A 19,856-nucleotide genomic window follows, 5' to 3' on the forward strand; every position below is an offset into this window, starting at 1 on the left:
CTGCCTCCTTCATACATGCATACATATATCCGTACATACACTGTCTCTCTCATATACATCCATCCACTGCCTCCAACGCTATACATATTTATATATGCAAACTCTACCCCCACCAACACAATATAGTGCAGCTACCCCCCCCTTCAATACAGCTTTACTACAGCTCCATACATGTTCCAAATTCTACATTCCCCTTAGCACAAATGCTACGGGGAGGGTAACAAAGAGTAACTTACAGTTAGACAGCTCTGCTTTTCAGCTCGGCTGCTGGCTCTGTTGACATCTGCCAAATATGGGGAGGGGGGATGCTTTCCGCGGGCCACAGTCAGCCCGCTATGCAGCAGCTCACTGTGTGGGGAGGCGTGGCTGCCAAATCCCTGCTCCTCACAGTGATTGGGAAGAAGTGAGCACTGCTTCTGAGACATGGGGTGTTTGAAGAGCGATAGCTTATTAAGGAAAAAGCCTCTAGAGCCGCGGGTTGGCCACCTCAGCTCTACAGTGACCACCTGCATCTCCCCTAAGGGAACTCTACTGGGTGGGCTGGGGGGAATGTAGGTTGGCAAGCGTAGAATTATATTTGGGATAGTGCTGCGCTCTGTCTCTGTGTATATTTTTTAATGTCTACTAAAGTAATTGCTTTATTTCAAAATTGTCATATATAGTTTTTATTTTCTCTAAATAAACAATTAGTGCGGCAGCTAGCCCAAAAAAGATTCAGTGCGCAGGTGTCCCCAGTAACCTTGTCATAAAAGCACATGTCATTTAATTGTTGCAACAGATAATTCTATGGGTATAATTTAGAAATAAGCAGTGGCTGTTGAGTGCCCATCAAACAGTTGGAACACTGATACCTTGTGGCCACCACAATCCAGTGCTTGATTAACCAAAAGGCTGATTAGGCTACAGCCTAGGATGTCAGGACTGGGTGTGAGGGAAGGGGTGGGGCTTGCAGGTAGCAGCCAAGGAATAAAATTACGTCCTAATTTATTCCAACTTCTTAACTATCATCCATCCCGATGTACTGTGTGTGTGGGGGGGGGGGGGGGGTAAAGTTATTAAGGTGACTGGCAGATTATTGCCCATTTTTGGAAACAGATGCACGCACTGAAATATGTGACGTTTGTGTAGCGTTGTTCTCATTGCTGTGCACAGATGTACTGTATGTGAAATGAATTGTACTTGTCCTCTATATAACCCAACGTGATCAGATTCAGCCTAATTCATTGTGCTACACTGAGTAAAAGCAAATGCTCTATCTTTCCATTTCATTTGTTCTCATTTAAGCACACTTCTGCATTTGTATAGCATATTGACTTGTTCATTGGTTTAATTGCATCTGCTTCATGTATAACTGAAAAATAACACTTGCCAAAACACTTTTAAAGGCCAAGGCAAAATTACATTTTTATACCGAGTGCAAAACCTTTATTTCAAGTCTGGCTCATTTTAAATAACTGCCATTAAAATAATTTCTCATTATGAAAAGGTATGTTTTTGCCTAAGAAAGGTTAAGTAGGTGGAAATAAACTGTCGCTTTGGGCTACATAACGATGCAAAGAAAAACATATTGTACTTTACAGTCATTTAACAATTTTAAATCAAGTTTCTGATCGTAAAATGATTAGTTGTGTGTGTGTGTGTGTGTGCGCGTCTGTGTAAAGCTGAGCGATTCATTTATGCACTTACTGAAAGCACAGATGGCAGCTTATTTTTATTTTGTTCTCTTTGGGTTGGGTACAAAAACTCTTTACAGCACATGACTTTAACCATAAAGAATGTTTGCCTCTATGTCCTAATAGCACCCTTAATAAACTTCTAGCAGTGGAGGAAAAAAATGGACATACCCTCTTTTCTATTAAAATGTAATATCCACAATCACTTTAAATGAGAACAAGTGCACATCAACTGTGCCCTTTTGGACAATTTCTGATGCACACATATCCAATCCAACCAGTTACTTGACATTCTAAAAACCACAATGTAACAACTCATTCCACTCCCTGGCCAATACCCAGAGCCCTGCTTTTTGTTCATGGACAACCAATAAGCTCACTCCATTTAACCACAACTAATTAGGTACTTCGCACTTAAGGCCTCGGTGCCCAATAATATCACTATTCATCTTTGCTGCTTCCTGCATGTGTATATTAAACAAAATCCTAACCAATATTCTTTAAGTGTACACCTTGGGGGGGAAATTAGTTCCCCCACCTCTGCATGACCACTTTAAGCCCTGATTATTAGATACCTCCTAACAAGTGTACATTTGCTTAAGCACTGATCTTTGAGGACTACGTTTGCAAGAACATGCCCTTCCTCACCATATCCTACAAGAACACACCATTTTCTGCTTCTCTGGACCTAAGTGAAGATGTGGTCACAACACAGCTGGATTTGCATTCTTCTACATGTACTGTATGCTCCCATTTACTGAACATGTGCACATTTCTTCAGGATACGCTATGTACAAGCTCCATTGTATACCAATTCAATGAGTTTTTCCTGCCCCATATAATTTCCTCCTGCATGAATTATCGCATCAAACTGGATTTTTGCCACTCTCCACTGTTTAGTTAATTACTGCCAATGCTATCATTGGAGCAATTGGGTCTCCATAGTAAAAACTGAGTCTTACACTCCACTGGTGTACTGTATAGTATATATATGGTACTTTAATAAAGTTAAGTCTCTCTGTTGCCTTTTTCTTAAATTATTACCCATTGTTGCAAATTACAGGAGCAAACACTCCTGCCCCATTCCTGCTCCTTATATTCTCTTCTCATGTCTGCCTCTTAGTGGTTAGCACCATTTTAAACACGCAACTTGCCTTTGGTGCAACAAATTCAGAACCAGCCACCGTCTGGCATGGCAAGTGTATTTTATAATTGCTGCAAATGAAGTGCCTGCTGTCCTTTTGTGAACATAATGTAGTTGTTTCATTTGTTTGTATCCCTGTTCAGGGGTGAATCCAGAAAAATTGAGGAGTGGGGCTCAATCATAGGGGAAGGTGGTAGTTTAGTGGTGCTAGGTACATTTGTCCATGTCTTCTCAGAAAAATGGGCATGGCCTCAATAAATTAATATTGGCATAGATACACACACAGGTTGACCACAAATGCGGGGTCACACTTTTAACTGTGATTCTTTGGAGCTGCTGTAGATTACTCTTGGAGAGCATTATTCCCCCAGGTACAGTTACAGACATTGGCTATATTAACTGAAGGTTTTTTTTTATGATACTGGATTTGCAGTGATTTAGGGTTTTTTTTAGCGTTCTTTATTGATATATTTACAAATCTGTGTTATTGAGTGTTTATTGAATTATATGTGTTTAATTTGTTGATTCAGACTAAGTGTATGAATTACTATGTACCAGTCTCTTATTAATGAGTATTAATATTGTAGGTTAGCTCAACTGACTCTTGTGTTGATAATTGTACAGGTACAACACAGATAATCTGGTACCTGATGGTCCGAAAAATATTTTCATCCAGATGCATCAGGTGTGGGGGGAAGTTATGACGGGATACGGTCATATTGTCTACAGCATTTAGGTCTACAAGCATTAGATTTACACCACTAGATCGACCTGCATTTAGGTAGACATGCATTTAGGTCGACATGACTGAAGGTCGACAGGGTCATTAGGTTGACTTTTATAAGGTCGACAGGGTCATTAGGTCGACATGGGGAAGCTCGACAGGTAAAAGGTCATTTGACTGTATTATGAGTCAACATGTGCCGACAGGCGGTATTTCATGCCCAACATCCACTAGGGCATGGTGGGAGAATAAAATAGTGTGCCAAGTGTAGCGAGGCACCGTGCCCGAAGCATGGCGAGCGCAGCGAGCCATGCGAGGGGTTGCGGTGCTATGTTGACTGTGTCGACGCTTGAAAAAAAAAACCATGTCGACTTTTCACTGTCGACCTAATGACCATGTCGACCTAACACATGTCGACATAATGACCCTGTCGACCTAAACCATGTCGACCTTCAGTCAGGTCGACTTAAATGCAAGTCGACCCAATGGTGTGGACCTAATGCTTGTAGACCTAAATGCAGTCTGACGAATGATCCCATTCCGTTATGACCCAGGTGGGTTTTTAGAGGGTCAGCATGAAGGAGGGCGTTGTGCTGCAGGAGGGAAAAGTGGAGCTGCCGGCACTGGGAGTTGTGCTGCCTTGTGTGTTGGGGGAGAAGTGGCACTTCTAGTGGTCAGAGGTAGTTGCACTGTGGTGGTGGGGGGGGGGGGGGGGTGACTGCAGGAGAGAGTGGGGGGTAAGAGAGGTGCATGGGGGCACAATTCTGGAACCCAGGGTGTTGGATTATCGGTGATGTTCCTGTATTTGGAGGAGATACAAACTGCAGATCTGCACCTGGCTATATATTGTATTTTGTGGTCTATCTGTGTTTAATATTATGTTGGCACCATACAATTTAAATGATTCCTATTAGGGTATATTATATGCATGTCAAAGGGTGACAAATTCATATTGCACACATCTTCATATTGAGGGTTCAAATAATAGCTAAAGCCAGGCTAGACAGTACAGTGTATGAATGGTTGGTGAAAATGTTGGGATGTCTTAAGAAATGACTTACATATGGTCCCTGGACAGATACTGTTCCATAGGAGGCTACAATGTTGCTGCATATAGCAGCTTACTGTAGTGGGACCGTGATGCGAATAATGCATGGCATATCACACTTGTTCGCATCACTGCTTGTTCCCAATGAAGTGAATGGGAGGTGGGTGTATTTGCATACAAGGTCCCATTCCAAGTATGCATGGGGACACATCTGTATTCTGACCTGTTAATCACATATTTTGGAATTTGCATGTGAGTTACTGTAACAAATGACCATTATGCAAAGTTTGGGTCTCTGCAAGTCCAGTTGTTGCTACTGAATGCCAAAAGGTCACAGGTAGGATAATGTAGGAGAATCCAAAAAAGGTACAGAATTAATCCACTGTCGCTTTCACTTCTTATGTTATGTGCACATTAGGCGATGTATCAGCCATTCAATTGAATGAATGATAAATTGTTAGCGGGCCAGTGTGTGCGGGCAATGAAATCTCTTTGATTGACACCTGCTGTGGTGTCTGATGTTCCAGCTGGTTGGACGAATACAGATGATGTGAGACCAACATGGCTGATTAGTAAATGCATATGCATACTTGGATTGGCCTCACTGTCTGCATGATGGCAGGTCCGCCACCAAATTGTGATGGTGTGCACACAGCCATTGCTGGTCAATGACACCAGCATACTAGTTCTGGTCTGTAACCTTATTGTATCCCCTTTGCATACACACTTATTGTAAAAGTCCATAAATAGGTATATTAGTGTTTCCAGTTGATGAAGACAATACCAAGTTCCATCCTCTTTTCCTTCCTCGGATGTTCTGTTCCAGGCAATCCCCCTTGCTAGGTCAGGCTTTTAAATGTCTACTATGCCAGGGTTGATTGAGCAGAAAAGCTTGCAAAGGTCTTTCAAGTTAACCTATGAGGTAATTATTCAGTGTATTGGTTGTTTCTACCTGTGACCTGTCATAATGAGATATTTACATGTAAATCTCTGCTGTGACATTTCATGTAGGCATTATTAAAAGAAGTATTATCCTCAGAATATCCTTCCTCTTTTCATAACAGGGGCGTGGTGGCCAGATGGCAGAGCTAAAGTTACTGACAGAGTCATTGTTGAAGGAGATATTGGGTTTTGTTCTTCTTGTTTATATTTCTATGATTCACGCCCCATTCTGTGAAGATGGTAAAGTTATAGGTTTGTAGTGCAATGTAGCAAAGCAATGAGGAAGGCTAGTCAGATGCTTGGTTGCATAGGGAGAGGAATCAGTAGCAGAAAAAAAGACTTAATAATGCCACTTTATAGGTCATTGGTACGGCCTCATCTGGAATACTGTGTCCAGTTCTGGAGACCATATCTTCAGAAGGATATAAATACATTGGAGAGTGTACAAAGAAGGGCAACTAAAATGGTTCATGGCCTACATCACAAAACTTACCTGGATAGACTAAAAGATCTTAACATGTATAGTTTGGAGCAAAGAAGGGAAAGGGGGGACATGATAGAAATCTTCAAATATATCAAGGGTTTTAACATAGTACAGGAGGGAAATTTTCTTCAAAGGAAAAGAAGTAATAGAACACGAGGACATGCACTGAAACTGGAGGGAGGTAGGTTCAGGGGAAATGTTAGAAATAATTACTTCACAGAAAGAATAGTGAATAAGTGGAATAGCCTCCCATCAGAGGTGGTAGAGGCTGACAGTAGAACAATTTAAACATGCTTGGGATAGGCATATAAATATCCTTACAAAGAAATAAGGATTAAAAAGGGTTGAGATTACCTGAAGGGTAAAAAAAGGGGCAGACTAGATGAGCCAAATGGTTCTTATCTGCCGTCAAATTCTATGTTTCTATGTTTCTAGTGCCCAGCTCTACCTCAGCCACCATCCATTGTCTCTCATGGCTGATGCAACCAACTGAGGGCATTATGGTCAGTAACCATTGAGAACTCATGCATATACATTACAAGTATGAATGTAATGTCTTTAGTGAGCATATGAGGCAAAACTCTATTTCACAGCGGTTATATATGCCATTTTTCAATCAACTATTTTACAGTACAGTAGCGATACCCACAGGGTGTTCATAACCATCCTCTCCAGTTTTATTTATTAAAGCTCCTAATCTGCAATCCACATAAGGCAGGCATGTCCAAACTATGGCCATCCAGCTGTTGTGAAACTACAAGTCCCATCATGCCTTGCCACAGTTTTCTATTGGGGAATGCTAAAACTATGGCAAGGCATGCTGGGATGTGTAGTTTCACAACAGCTGGAGGGCCACAGTTTGGACACGCCTGACATAAGGCATATACACAATCAACCAGGGGCAGTTTATAACAGGGATTTTGACAAATTGATTTTTAATTGGTTTAAGATCCTCTCACATTTTAGTATCCAACTGATTTTTTTACCATGTTTCTTAGATATAATGTTGATCAGATTTTTGGCAATGATAGATGCACAAACTTTCTCTCTCCAGGTCTGCACATACTTGTCTCTCATTGGTGGGTACAGGTTATTTCAGGATGTTATCAAATTTGTTTGTATCTGGACAACTGTATGTTCCATATACAGTATGTCTGCTATCGCTCGTTGACATTTGTTGTTCTGGATGGTCAGTCTGATTTAACTAATTCTCCCCACTTTTGCACATCATCTTGGAGGGTAGCTGGGGCATTCTTTATTCCTAAGGGCATGATATTGAATTAAAATTGGATTGGTGCAAGTGATATCTCCTGTGCCTTTCAGATGATTACAGTATAAAGAGAGTAATGGGTATTTAGTAAGGTTTTGCAGTGACAGAAGTACATAAGGCATTTTGGGCCTTATTCTGATCGGTGCGGCCCGATCAGAATATGCGGACGCAACCGTGCAGGCGAATCCCCGCCTTCCATACGGATCGCCACCTGCCGTCCGTACGCGGATATGTGGCGATCCGCATGAAATTGGACTGGGATACGCCTCCTCCGTCTTGGGAGCAGCTCCTGCATTCGATGGTCGCCAAACATCGAATGCAGGGCCGCACGCTCCACCAGGTCCCGCAACACAAGACCACACGGACACTTGTCCGTGTGAAATCATGTATGGGGGCGGGCAGCTGACATCCGGCAATGTCAGATGCCCGCCCCGTACCCACGCGTCACGGCCTCATTACCATGCATACGCCCCGCGTTTGCATGGGAACACCCATGAAACGCGGGGCGTATGCATAGGGTAATGAGGCTAAGTAGCCCCTCACGCCCCTCTACGCCCCCTGTGCGGCGTATAAAGAATCCGTGCGGCGAAATCGCCTGCACATGCGCAGAGTGACCTCTGCACATGCGCAGACGATCAACATCGGCGGTCCGTCCGCATGCGGGAATATCCGCACCGATCAGAATAAGGCCCTTTGTCATCTGATATTAAGGTTTGCACCAGAGCTCTCTGTAGGTTGAATTACTGTACTCACTTTGCAACTAAGTATTTGTTTAATTTTGCTGTATAGTTTTCAATCTTTTTCCACAACAAACAAGTGGTGCTCTGTTATGATTCATTAACCGTTCTAACTGAGGTTGATGTTGATCAGATATGTAAAACTACTTTGTATTCTCTGATATGTGTGTATATGATACATAACGCACACTTATGTTGCCCATCTGCAGCTGCCTAACCTTAATAATTGAATGGCATTTTTTGCAGATCCTGTGGAAATGAATATACCTTACCCCCATATTAAAACAGACTATTAGTGGCGGACCCTACAATATACTGTGTAATAGTACTAACATTTTTTGAACACATAAGTGTGAAGAATATTCCATCTAAATAATTGTTTAATATAAATATTTTTTTATGCCAAGAATACTAATATATTTATTTGCATACAGTCCAGGTTCATAGCGGGTGGGCCTACCGCTTTCAAACTGGCCCATACTGCACCGCCTATCTACCTAAATTCAGATCTGAAAGGACCACTAGCACCAGGGGTGAGAATAATATCACCTGTTATTGGCACATCTCCATTGCATGATTCATTTTATTTTTGTGTGTGTCTTATGTTCAGTTTGACAACTTCATTTTGATATTGACTTATTCAGTTATTGCAATTTTTTTTATGTTTGTATGTTTACCTCAAATGTAATGTATTTTATGTGTTATATTGTGATAGTGTTTATCTCATGTGTGATATTTTGTTTGTTTTGGTTAAATCAAATATCAGAGTTTTAATTTATTTAAATAACAAGTTATCTAGGTTTTGAAGCACGTTCAATTTCCCTAGCTGTCTTTTACAAATCATTATCTCCTTTACAAAATCTCTATGGAGGGGAAACAGTATTGCTGCCACCACACACTCCGGCTTTTAGCAGATTATGTGACTGGGGAGAATTTTTCAATATACTGAGTTAACATACAGTTTCTCATAGCCTTTCTCCTCACTGTTTCTACCATCAGAATCACATGACACTGTGGGAACTCTGCATCATTCTAAATCAACTACATTTTAAGAAAATGTTTAATTCATCCACATATAAACCATATGTAGAAATAAAAGCACAATCCTAATGTAAGGAATTTGTCAATATACATTTTATATAGCTTAGTAATTACAGTGATTCCTACTTTAAAAATCTTTATTCAGATAATGAGTCCAAGAAAAACAAAATATGAGGTTTTTATATTTTTAAATTTTGCAGCAGTATTTTAAATTTGATTTATTAGGTTATACAGGTTGCGTATCCCTTAATCAAAATGCTCGGGACCACCTGCATCGGGACCACCCTGGTGGTGCCCCAATGGGCCCCCGGCATCCATGGTGGCCTTCAGGATCCTCTTCAGCGGTCCCAGGGGTGCATTGCGTGAGTTTGTAGGTGCGCCACTAAAATCCCCAGCGCGACCATGCACTGGTACAATGCACCCCTGGGAACGGAGATGCTGCTGAAGAGGATCCTGGAGCCCGCTGTGGAAGCTGGGGGATGTGGTAAGTATGAAAAAGGGGGAAGGGGGGGACAAAAACAAAAATAATTAAAAAATGAAATATTCTGAAAAAACATGGTTTTTGGAATATTTTGGTTTTTGGATATACGGATACAGGATACTCAACTTGTATTATTTAGTTTAGTTTGTTTTTATTTCTAAATCAATTATAACAGATTACATTTTTTAAAAAATGTGTTCTTAATGCCTACCAAAGAGATTTTTGGTAAAAACATAAATATAACTAATTTGCTTATACCTTGTAGAACTACTAGTTAATTAAAGTATTTGATTAAGAAAAATATATCTAGAATACCACCACATAGTGAAAGTAAATGGTTGTTTCTAAAGTTACTTATATCTTGCAGAGGTGGACATTATGGGTATCCAGGTATTTTAGAAGTCCCAACATGTACTTGCTTGCACTAGTGTAATATTTTGGTCCACAACCCTGATCTACTGCATACAGATTGATAGGCATAGCTTCTCCATAAACTTACTGTGAATTCTGCACTTCTTGAAGGTGTATGTAAACATAATTAAAAGTTATAAAACTTTTGGGGATGGTGTCTCTTTAAAGGCAGCACACAGCAACTTGTTTCATGGCTTTGTCGTTATCGCCACTTTAAAATTTGCCGTAAGATAAGTAATAAACATAATGAATCCCCCCACCACTACCTGACCTTAATGAAATAAGGATTATACAGATTTTACTGTACTTTTCAAGTTATAAACTGAATAATAATTATAATTTAAACTGCTGTACCTATATTAGGATTTTAGGATGATTTATGATTTAACAGACAGCAAATCTTTTAAATCTATCCAAAACTGATATGTCCCACAGTACACATGATTACTAGTTAATTCGATTTTGTGTTATATAGATAAAAAATGGTACTAATGGATATATCTTCTTCCATTTTCCTACAGCCAACAAATTACTCTAACCCAGTTTATGCAAAACTTTTTGTGGATGGACACAATTGTCGGAATTCCTTAATCAGCATAGAAGAAAGACGAGAACTTCTTCCAAAGAAAATAGAAAATGTTATCCGGGAGACTGTGGCTTAATCTCTGCTTTTCCGTTACCTTTTATACTCTGTATAAATGTATAAAATAGGATTACTTTTCTATGTACCAACAGTATTATAATTGTTTTGTCATCAGCATTACCTCTTTTTTCATTTTTGTTTTGTTTTGCTGATGACCAGACTGACCGTTTGTATGGTATTTTTATGAAAAATAAACTGCACTACGGTACAATTTAATCTATAAATGCTGCTGTTATAGGAGACCATTTTATTTGTTAAAACAAAAGGACACACTATACCTTTGTAGTGTTAAAAAAAATCCCTTTTATATGAACTTTTGTAGGTTCAATATTGTCTTTTCATGAAATAATCCAAAATGACAGTAACTTTGTTAGGTATAGATTGGTTTGAATTGCAATCTCTACAACATGTTAATATAATATATGTGCCATTTGGGGTTTACATTGGTCTAACTCAAATAAGAGAGTACCTTTATATTCTCAGATTTGACAACACTTCCAGTTAATATACTGTAAACTTTGGCCCAACCTCCTAACTTTGTGAGGTTATTATGAAAGGACAATGTTTTCTGTCTATTGATCCAACAGGCTATGAACTTTTGTCCACAGAAAATCTGGATGGATGTGGGGTGTAATCCCCTGGTTGTGAGATTGAAAAAAAAATAAAGTTTAAATTTATATACAGTAGCAACCACTTCTTTTGGCTTTCGACAATAAATCCAGGTTTACTTGCAATCCTTCTTGCCTGAAGGGGCCCATACATCTAGTCTATAGTGGGCAATTTCCCATTCTGAGTCAAGGGATGAGAAAAACTCAACATGTGGAACAATCTAAGTTCTCAGACTCTGACCCCCAAATAGTCGGAATCTGTGAGTTTGGAATTCCTAATATCTTTAATATCTCTGATAGGTGGCCAATTATTGATATTGATTGCTGATCAGCAAAATGAGGAATCGAAGCACAGATGTACGGCCCATTTAACATCTGCCAATGATCTACTACTGTACTTTAAAGATATCTTTGACATTATATTTTACCATATATGCATTTTGTTTAATAGCCATCTGAAATTAAAAAAAAAACAGTTTGATATGTATTTCAATATTTGCATATTGAGTTATGCCAAAACATTGTGTAGAAATTATTGTGTTATTCTATAACATTTGAAAAATGGATCTCGCCCCCACTACTGTATTTACCCCCATAAAGGAGGGGTATCATAAATAGGAATGTTATAAATGCTTCATAGATATAAAGGTAATTCATTTCTACAATCTCTGCCTTAGCTGTTTAAACCTTTTATAACATTCTCTTACCAAAAGGGCGTTATGTACTGTTTTTCTTAATATATATTTTTTATAAACAGCTTGCTGGATTATAAAAAGTCTTATAGCACACATTTCTGCACACAGAAATTGGTCTAAGTCAGTGACTCGGGACAGACACTGTCAGAAATAGAGCAGCATGCATTGATCAATTTGCAAATCATTTTATGCAAAAAAGCATTCTGGTATTTAGAAAAATATAAATATCACACACACCAATCTTACATCAAAGTTTTTTTTACAGTTTAATACTGTATCTCTGTAATTTGGAAAGTAAATAAATTGAAAATAAATGTAATGAATAGTCACTATTTTGCAATACCAAAAATGCATTTTTGTCAATGGTCAACTTGTAATAGTCAGTAAAATTATTACCATCATCCTTTATTTATATAACAACACAAAGGTTCTGCAGTACACAGTTACAAAATTCATAAACAAGTATGCAAAACAAGAAAATGGTAACTTACCATTCAAGACAGTATAGGACAAGTACAGGGTATATAAACATATCTGCATCAGCATTAGGGTGGTGAAAAACTGAGAGTTTAGATGCCGTCAAAGGAACTATGGAGATGGTTTAAATACGAGATGGGCCCTGCTCTTAACAACAACCTAAGAGAACTCTGATTTAAAATGTATACTGTAGGACAGGCAAGGGTGACCAAACCTGTCCTCAAGATATACCAACCGTTCATGTTTTTCAGGCAACCTGTAGATCTATGGTAGGAATGAATGCAGCAGGTTTGAAAATGTGACAGTTTGTAATGACTACAGCTGTGCACCACCAAGGCTATCGGGAAACCTGGACCGTTGATAGATCTTGAGGACCGGTTTGGTTCACCTCTGCTGTAGGGTTATATTTTACAATGAATACCTTATGGAACTTTAATATTCTATAAGTAACTACTGTATGTAGATCACATTGTGGGCGGGATACACTAAGTGAAAAATGTGGTAAAACCTGCGTTATTTTTGATATGCAGGAAAACCCACACGCTGGGTTTTCGCTGTGGGGGGTAGCACCAGCTTTGCTGCCCCTCACCTCTGTCCGGGCAGCACAGTGCTGTGCTGCTCGGACCAGTGACCTCCTCCCTGCATTGTAGATCATCTTCCGGGTGAAGGGAGGAGGAGGAGAGCCTGTCCCGCAGCAGCATCCGGCTGGGTAAGGGAGGGAGGAGGAGCCGCTGGGGACCTGCTGCACATTGTTGGCACAACGCAAAGGACAGCTCTTAATGCAAAAGCTATCCTTTGCAATAATTATTGCATATATTAGAGAATATGTGATAATTATCTATGCAGTAGCCGGCGATGTGCAGCGGAGAGGGGCTGTGGTTCTTAGCAGCCTTTGTTTGCTGTCCTCCATAAAACTTCTATTGCATTCCTCTCTGCCTGTTCAGGACACAGTAATCAATTGTCAATATTAACCTTAAGTAACCCTTAATCATTTAAGATGTACATACTGTATAGTGCCGTAGAGAGCTGTGCCCCAAAACTTTTTTGGGGATGGTCTATTTGCGGGAGGCATTGCTATGCCCCTTTAGAAAAAGTAGGGCAATGTGAGCCCCTCAACCAGGGGAAAATCCAGTGGTGGAGGGAGGTCAGTTTGATCACTCTTCCCTCAGCTGCTGAGGCAAAGACTACTGCTGCTGTGGGGTCATGTCACTGACATCAATGCCATGGCTGATCAGCACTGTGGCAGAGAAGGATTGTTGTAGATATGTGTTCTGCATACACAATGCATCAACATCACATCTGTGATGTTGATGAGGGGACTTGGGAGCCACTTTGCAATGTTTGCACTTTGGATGAAGAAAACAGCCCTGGAATGATTCAAAAGCTGTCTGTCATGGGAGGTGAGTATTGGGGCATAGTGTAGCATACAGGGGGACCAACCTCCCCAGAATGATAGGAATGAGGCAATATCTTAAGGCATGTCCCTTTCATGTAAGACAGCATCCCCTTTTTAAATGCACCAATTCCCTCTTACATATTGTACCCTAGTTGCCAGTTATGTCAATTATGCCACTGTACAGTGCCAGATTAAGCCTTCGGGGGGCCCGGGGCACTTTAGACAAGGGGGCCCCCTTGCACTTACTGGCCGCAAACTACATGGGGGAATATTACACTGTCAAAGCACAGAGTAAAGGCAGTATAAACTTGGTCAATGGGTAACTTCATGGGATATATATATATATATATATATATATATATATATATATATATATATATACACACACACACACACACACACACACATACATACCACATGAAAAGCCTGTGTTTGTCCCTCTGCACCTTACTCTGTAGGAGACCTCACAGTCCTAGTGCTGCCTCTGATTAAAAACCCTCCCATGACTAGGCTGCTGCTGCTGTTATCCATGGGCCTGAGAAGCATGTAATGAGCTCCACCAATCAGAGCTCAGCACAGATAGGTGAAGCTGCAGCACTACCCCACTCCCATGCACAAAACCTTTAGCTAAAAAAAATAATAATATTTTTTTTAAACATGCCAACAACAGGGGCCCCTAGCTAGAGGGGGGCCCAGGGGCACTGACCCCTTGTGCCCCCATTATAACCCAGCCCTGCCACTGTATCAAACCAAAGTATTTCTTATTTAGATGAACATAAATTAAAAAATTATAAACCATATGGCATTTGTTAGAGCCACAAACTAAATATTTAATATATGGTGTAAAGTATTTATTCAATTCTTTTTTTTACTGATTGCAAAAACAAGTGATGGGCTTGTGGGCACAGGACAATTTTTTTTGTCTAAGCCTTAAACTGCCAGGAAAAAATATAAAATGTTGAGAGATCTTATCATCAGTTAGGCATTGCAATACCAGTGAATGCCAAGATTAAAATACTCTTAGTGCTATGGGCAGCTTAAATAAGATCTGAAACATACATGTGAGTATGGTCGTACAATGACAGCTCTGAGGTACAATGGACTGGAAAGAATGGCAGTACGGATGGCATAATGGTTAGCATTACTGCCTCACAGCGCTTAGGTCATGGGTTCGATTCCCACCATGGCTCTAACTGTGCGCCATTTTGTATATTCTCCCGTACTTGCGTGGGTTTCCTCCGGGTACTCTGGTTTCCTCCCACAATCCAAAAATATACTGGTAGGTTAATTGGCTCCCAACAAATTAACCCTAGAATGTCTGTATAACTTAATCATAATGTTTCACAAACTTCAGTTGCTATATATTGATCTTATTTTCTATTAATTGCAGCATGAAAGTCAGTAACTGATTTGCAGAGATACCTATCAACAGCGAAGGACTGTTGCTCCAATTCAGCCCTGGCATTTGTGCACAAGTTGCAGGCAATCACAACGCCATTACATGGTTGCATAAACTGCGGATTGGGGCATGCCACAAGCCATGGGCCTTGCCTCACAACACCCCTCCATCTCTTCTGGACATGCAAGTCCAGAGGTGGGGGTTGGTTTACACAAATAGAGATCCCAGAATCTGTGCTGCACACAACTATCTGGGCTCTTTCTGTGCCTGGGCTAGCCCAAAATGCCATCAGCCCCTCTGGCATTTGGGAGAGGTGCCAGATTGCTAGTCTGGCCCTGCCTATCGAATAGTAATTTGAATTTAAAATATAAATTGGTGGCATTCCATTCTACCAGTTGGTTTAGCCTGTGATAACGCTGTGCATGATGTATCGACACTGAGGGTTGATTAAGATACCAGATTACTTTGTTTATTTTGTATTCCTGTATTGGTGTCAGAAAAGGACATACTCCCAATTTTTTTAATTTGACATATTTTTGTCAAATAGTAACTAATAAATGTCTAAGACATGAATAAACCTTCATATCTCAATATCACAAGTTAATAGGCAAAATATCACTACAAAAGTCATATCCCTTAGTTTGCTGGTTTAATTAGAATGGCTAACTTGCCAGAAATATTGGCTATAACACTTGGCTCTGAATGCCTTTGCTTTATATTTAAAGTGGTCCTACGATTTTCAGACAACATTTAATTTACTTTTTTGATGAGCAATCTGATTTTGTACATTTGGAAGTTTAGTAACTTTCCATAGCAATGATCTTAAGGATCTTCTAAGTAAATTGTTTCCTAGGTGGTTACACATTAGATGATTTTTTTTTTTAAATGTGGATAATTCTGATGGGCTTCACATGACAAATCATATAAATCGACAAGGATATACGATGTGTCGATGCGGGTTCCTGCTGCTTGTTTGCCGCAACTACTGATCCTTTGAACATGCAGGAAGATTTGAATGTATTCTTAACAATGGTATACTCCTGGATGTGGCCAAAATATATATTTGCACAGTGTATATATATTATATAATTTGTCTGGAAGTTTAAGGGAAATCGTTGACAACATTGCATCGTTTGCATGCCATCTAATTTGTAACCAACAGTCAAGTAACCAACATACAGTAGGGCCAAGAGAGCACTATGCATTAATAGATAGAAAATTCATTAGCAGTTTCACTGAATCAGCCTAGTGCATGGTAGACTCAATAACAATGTTACAGTACTGTATGTGGCAGCTCTATTAGAGAATAGTACTGACTAAATTGACAACATAAACAAAGCAAACTGAAATATTGGTGATCAAGGAATCATTAACCATGCTTGACAACCTGAGTATCAAAATGTGTATTTGAACTATAAATCACAGCTGACAGATGCCCACATTTGATCACTTTTAGAAACTTTGCAATACCCCTTCCACCAAACAAAAATATATCATCATAATAATAATTGCAATTATAAATCTTCTACAGGGCTATTTTCTACATTGTAATAACAAAATATCTAGTTTTTTTTTTTCATGCCAACTCATGTTGCATTTATAGAGAATTCAAGGTAAAAAAAAAAGGCAATCATGTAAAAAAAACTATTAGTTATAAAAAAACCAAATAACATTTTGATTTGATTGCTGCGTTTAAAACATTGTTCCTAAAAGCAGAATCACAGTATACTCAGTAATAATATCAGATTTTATTGCACTGTTGCAATTGTATTTATTTATTGATACAATTTTTTTCAATAGTAAAATAGTATTTTGTCATACACATTTATTACAATTACATTTGTCTTTATGACATTGTTTTACCTTTAGTTTTATATTAATTTGACATAATATGCCCAATAGATGTTATTTAATCAGTTCTGTATTTTAGGAAATGGTGTGTTTTTGCACATATGATGCCTAATATTGAACTGTGTTTACAGTAGTTGTAAGCCCAAGCCATCCTTTAAATTTAGCTGCAATCTTGCAGAACACATGCTCGTTCCTTAAACTAAGAACATATTACAAAACCTTCAATATGTCCATCTGACTTGTAAAAGTAACAAGAAAATATCATAATGAAATGTCTTAAAATTTGTGACGTGAAATTATAACTAAATTAAAAAAAAATATATATATATATATATATATATATATATATTTTTTTATTTAATAATTCTATTAATAGAGTGATCACATTTCATAATAATTCCCCTTTGCATTTCTTAATATAATAGAGTAGAAAAAAAGAATATTAACAAAACATAGACATAGTCAACCTACTTTGATCATTATTTAAAAACAAATATTTACTTTTTCTAAAACATTAGAATGGTATGAAATATGTTTTCTTTCGTCAGCAAATTTTATGGTCATAATAAAATATATTATTTATAAAGTAGATGTTCAGAGGCACAAAATATGCAGTTAATATTGAAACATAGTAAACAGGGCTTATAATTATCTATTCTAATTATTTTTATTTACCATAAACAAATAAATGGATTGTTCGTATACTCTTTTCCCTTTGTACAATAATAAAAAAGAAAAATAATTACTGTTTTATACGTATTTTTTTTGTTGTACAATGTGCATGCAAACTACCTATTTCTAAAACCCGCCACCTTGAGGCCTTTATAAAATATTGATTTACAGTATGTAATATTTGTGAAACTTTGCTTGACAAAACAAGTTCTGCATATACAATAAAAGTAGGTTCTCATTTTATTATATATATTTTTAGCAATGATTTTGGTTATGACAGTCACTTTTGTTTCTATAATTAATTGTTCAATCATTTCTAAACAATAACTATTGACTGGATTATGTAACTGAAAGGTGCATATAAAGTTAACTATAGTTTGTACAGCTTTCAAGTAACAAGCTGATAGCGAACTAAAAAAATATTTTTTTACATAAGAACTAAGTAAAGAAAAGACAATCAAATACATAATTGTTTTACGAAAATGGCAAACCAACAACCAACAGAAATGTTTTGAGAATATTTGTGCTCATGGTATTTTCAATAGTGAAAGGATGTCCTTGTATTATGCTCATTAAATAGAAACATTGTTTTTTATATTCAAATGTTGCTATTGGTGGCTTTTATACTAACGTTTCAAGACACATTTTATGCCATTAAAATGGTTTTTACGGTTTCAATCTATTTTGTAGCCAGACTGAGTGAGTCAATGCTTGTATTCCTTTTAACATGAAAAGTACGAATAATAAAACAGTTTTAACTGCATCTTGAGATATACATACCTCCCAACTTTAGTCGGTTGAAAAGCAGGACCTGTCACACCAGAGGCACAAAAAGTGAGTGGGACCTCATAGCACAACCCCCATTATCACCCCCTGGCTCAACTCTTCACATGGTTAGATGCTATGCACATGCAACTATTCAGTGATCACTGAGCACAGCAGCAGTTCTCACAGGCTCCCCTAATCAACCCCTCATACAGTTGGGACAATGGGACAGTGTCCACATAGAGAGATTCTTCAGCTGTAATCTGGACAGTCAAGAGGTATGTAGAATTTATATATATATATACAAAGAATCATGGAGTCGCTGGCACTCGAAAGTAAAGAGATAACATGGCCAATATGCACCTGATAAAGGAGCCATAATGGCTTTGAAATGCTGGCTTTAACATATTGACCTGGAGTGAAATGTAATTGGATGATAGATTCATAAAGTGAAAGGTTTTGTAGGAAATCAACATTTTTTTAAAGAGGCAATCAGTTATACTGCAAAATCCAACTGGTTTTGCAGTGTAAATGATTGCCGCTTTAAAAAAACTGGAGATTTCTTACCAAATCTCTCACTTTCTGAATCTCTTATCCTATTAAATTTCCCTCAAGATGTCTCTTTACTTCTTTACTTTCGAGTGCTGCCGACTCCATGATCATATATATAGTGTATACACACATACAGTACAGTATATATAAGAGATACTGTATGGGATGTATTATATGGTACTATTTCCTTGCATTCAACTTGCATTGCTGGCTGAGGTTCAAATATATAAAGAGTTGACATTTTACCCTATGCATAATTGGATATTTATTTAAATGTATGCCTATTCCCTTTACACCCTGCAATCTACAATTCAACATTTGTATTTAACCCAATGCACAACTGGCTATGTATTTTAAATGCTTATGTACAATATTATTACTAACTAGTAATATGTTGTTGTAGATGTTACCGATGGGTTTAAATTTGAGGAGACACAGTGGGTGGTTCCCAGAAAAGTAATTCAACAAATGACTCGAATATTAAAAATATGAATTTATTAACAAGTATACTTTTATATAAAATAGTATATACAGTACAGAGTTAGATAAAATATTCAGAGAGAAGAATGTCCTAAACATTCTCTCAAAACTGAAGGTGGAGAAATCAATGGGGCCAGATGAAATACATCCAAGAAAACTAAAAGCGCTTCAAGGAGTACTGGTAGCACCATTAACAGAATTATTCTATGCAAGGGTCCTGTTTGTCGACTATAGCTCAGCTTTCTACACAATCATCCCCAACATCCTCCACCCCAAACTACTCCGCCTAAGAGTCCCTGAACTACCTGTTCTTGGATTGTGGACTTTTGACTGATAGAAAACAAGTTGTGAAAGCGGTCCCTC

General features: G+C 38.3%; 1 protein-coding gene across 4 annotated transcripts in view; it reads left to right on the forward strand.

The window, feature by feature from the left end:
* Positions 1–11,284, forward strand: part of LRP1B (LDL receptor related protein 1B) — a 1,445,580-nt gene extending 1,434,296 nt beyond the window's left edge. For all 4 annotated transcript variants that reach the window (XM_083153866.1, XM_083153869.1, XM_083153867.1 and 1 more), the window contains 2 exons: positions 8,457–8,555; positions 10,477–11,284. In XM_083153866.1, coding sequence (XP_083009992.1) covers positions 8,457–8,555; positions 10,477–10,617 — 240 coding nt within the window. In that variant the 3' untranslated portion in view covers positions 10,618–11,284. The remainder of the gene's footprint in view (positions 1–8,456; positions 8,556–10,476) is intronic.
* The last annotated feature ends 8,572 nt before the right edge of the window (positions 11,285–19,856 follow it).

Source organism: Crinia signifera, chromosome 7 (genome assembly GCF_055691185.1).
Source record: "Crinia signifera chromosome 7, ASM5569118v1, whole genome shotgun sequence".
Classification (NCBI taxonomy): domain Eukaryota; kingdom Metazoa; phylum Chordata; class Amphibia; order Anura; family Myobatrachidae; genus Crinia; species Crinia signifera.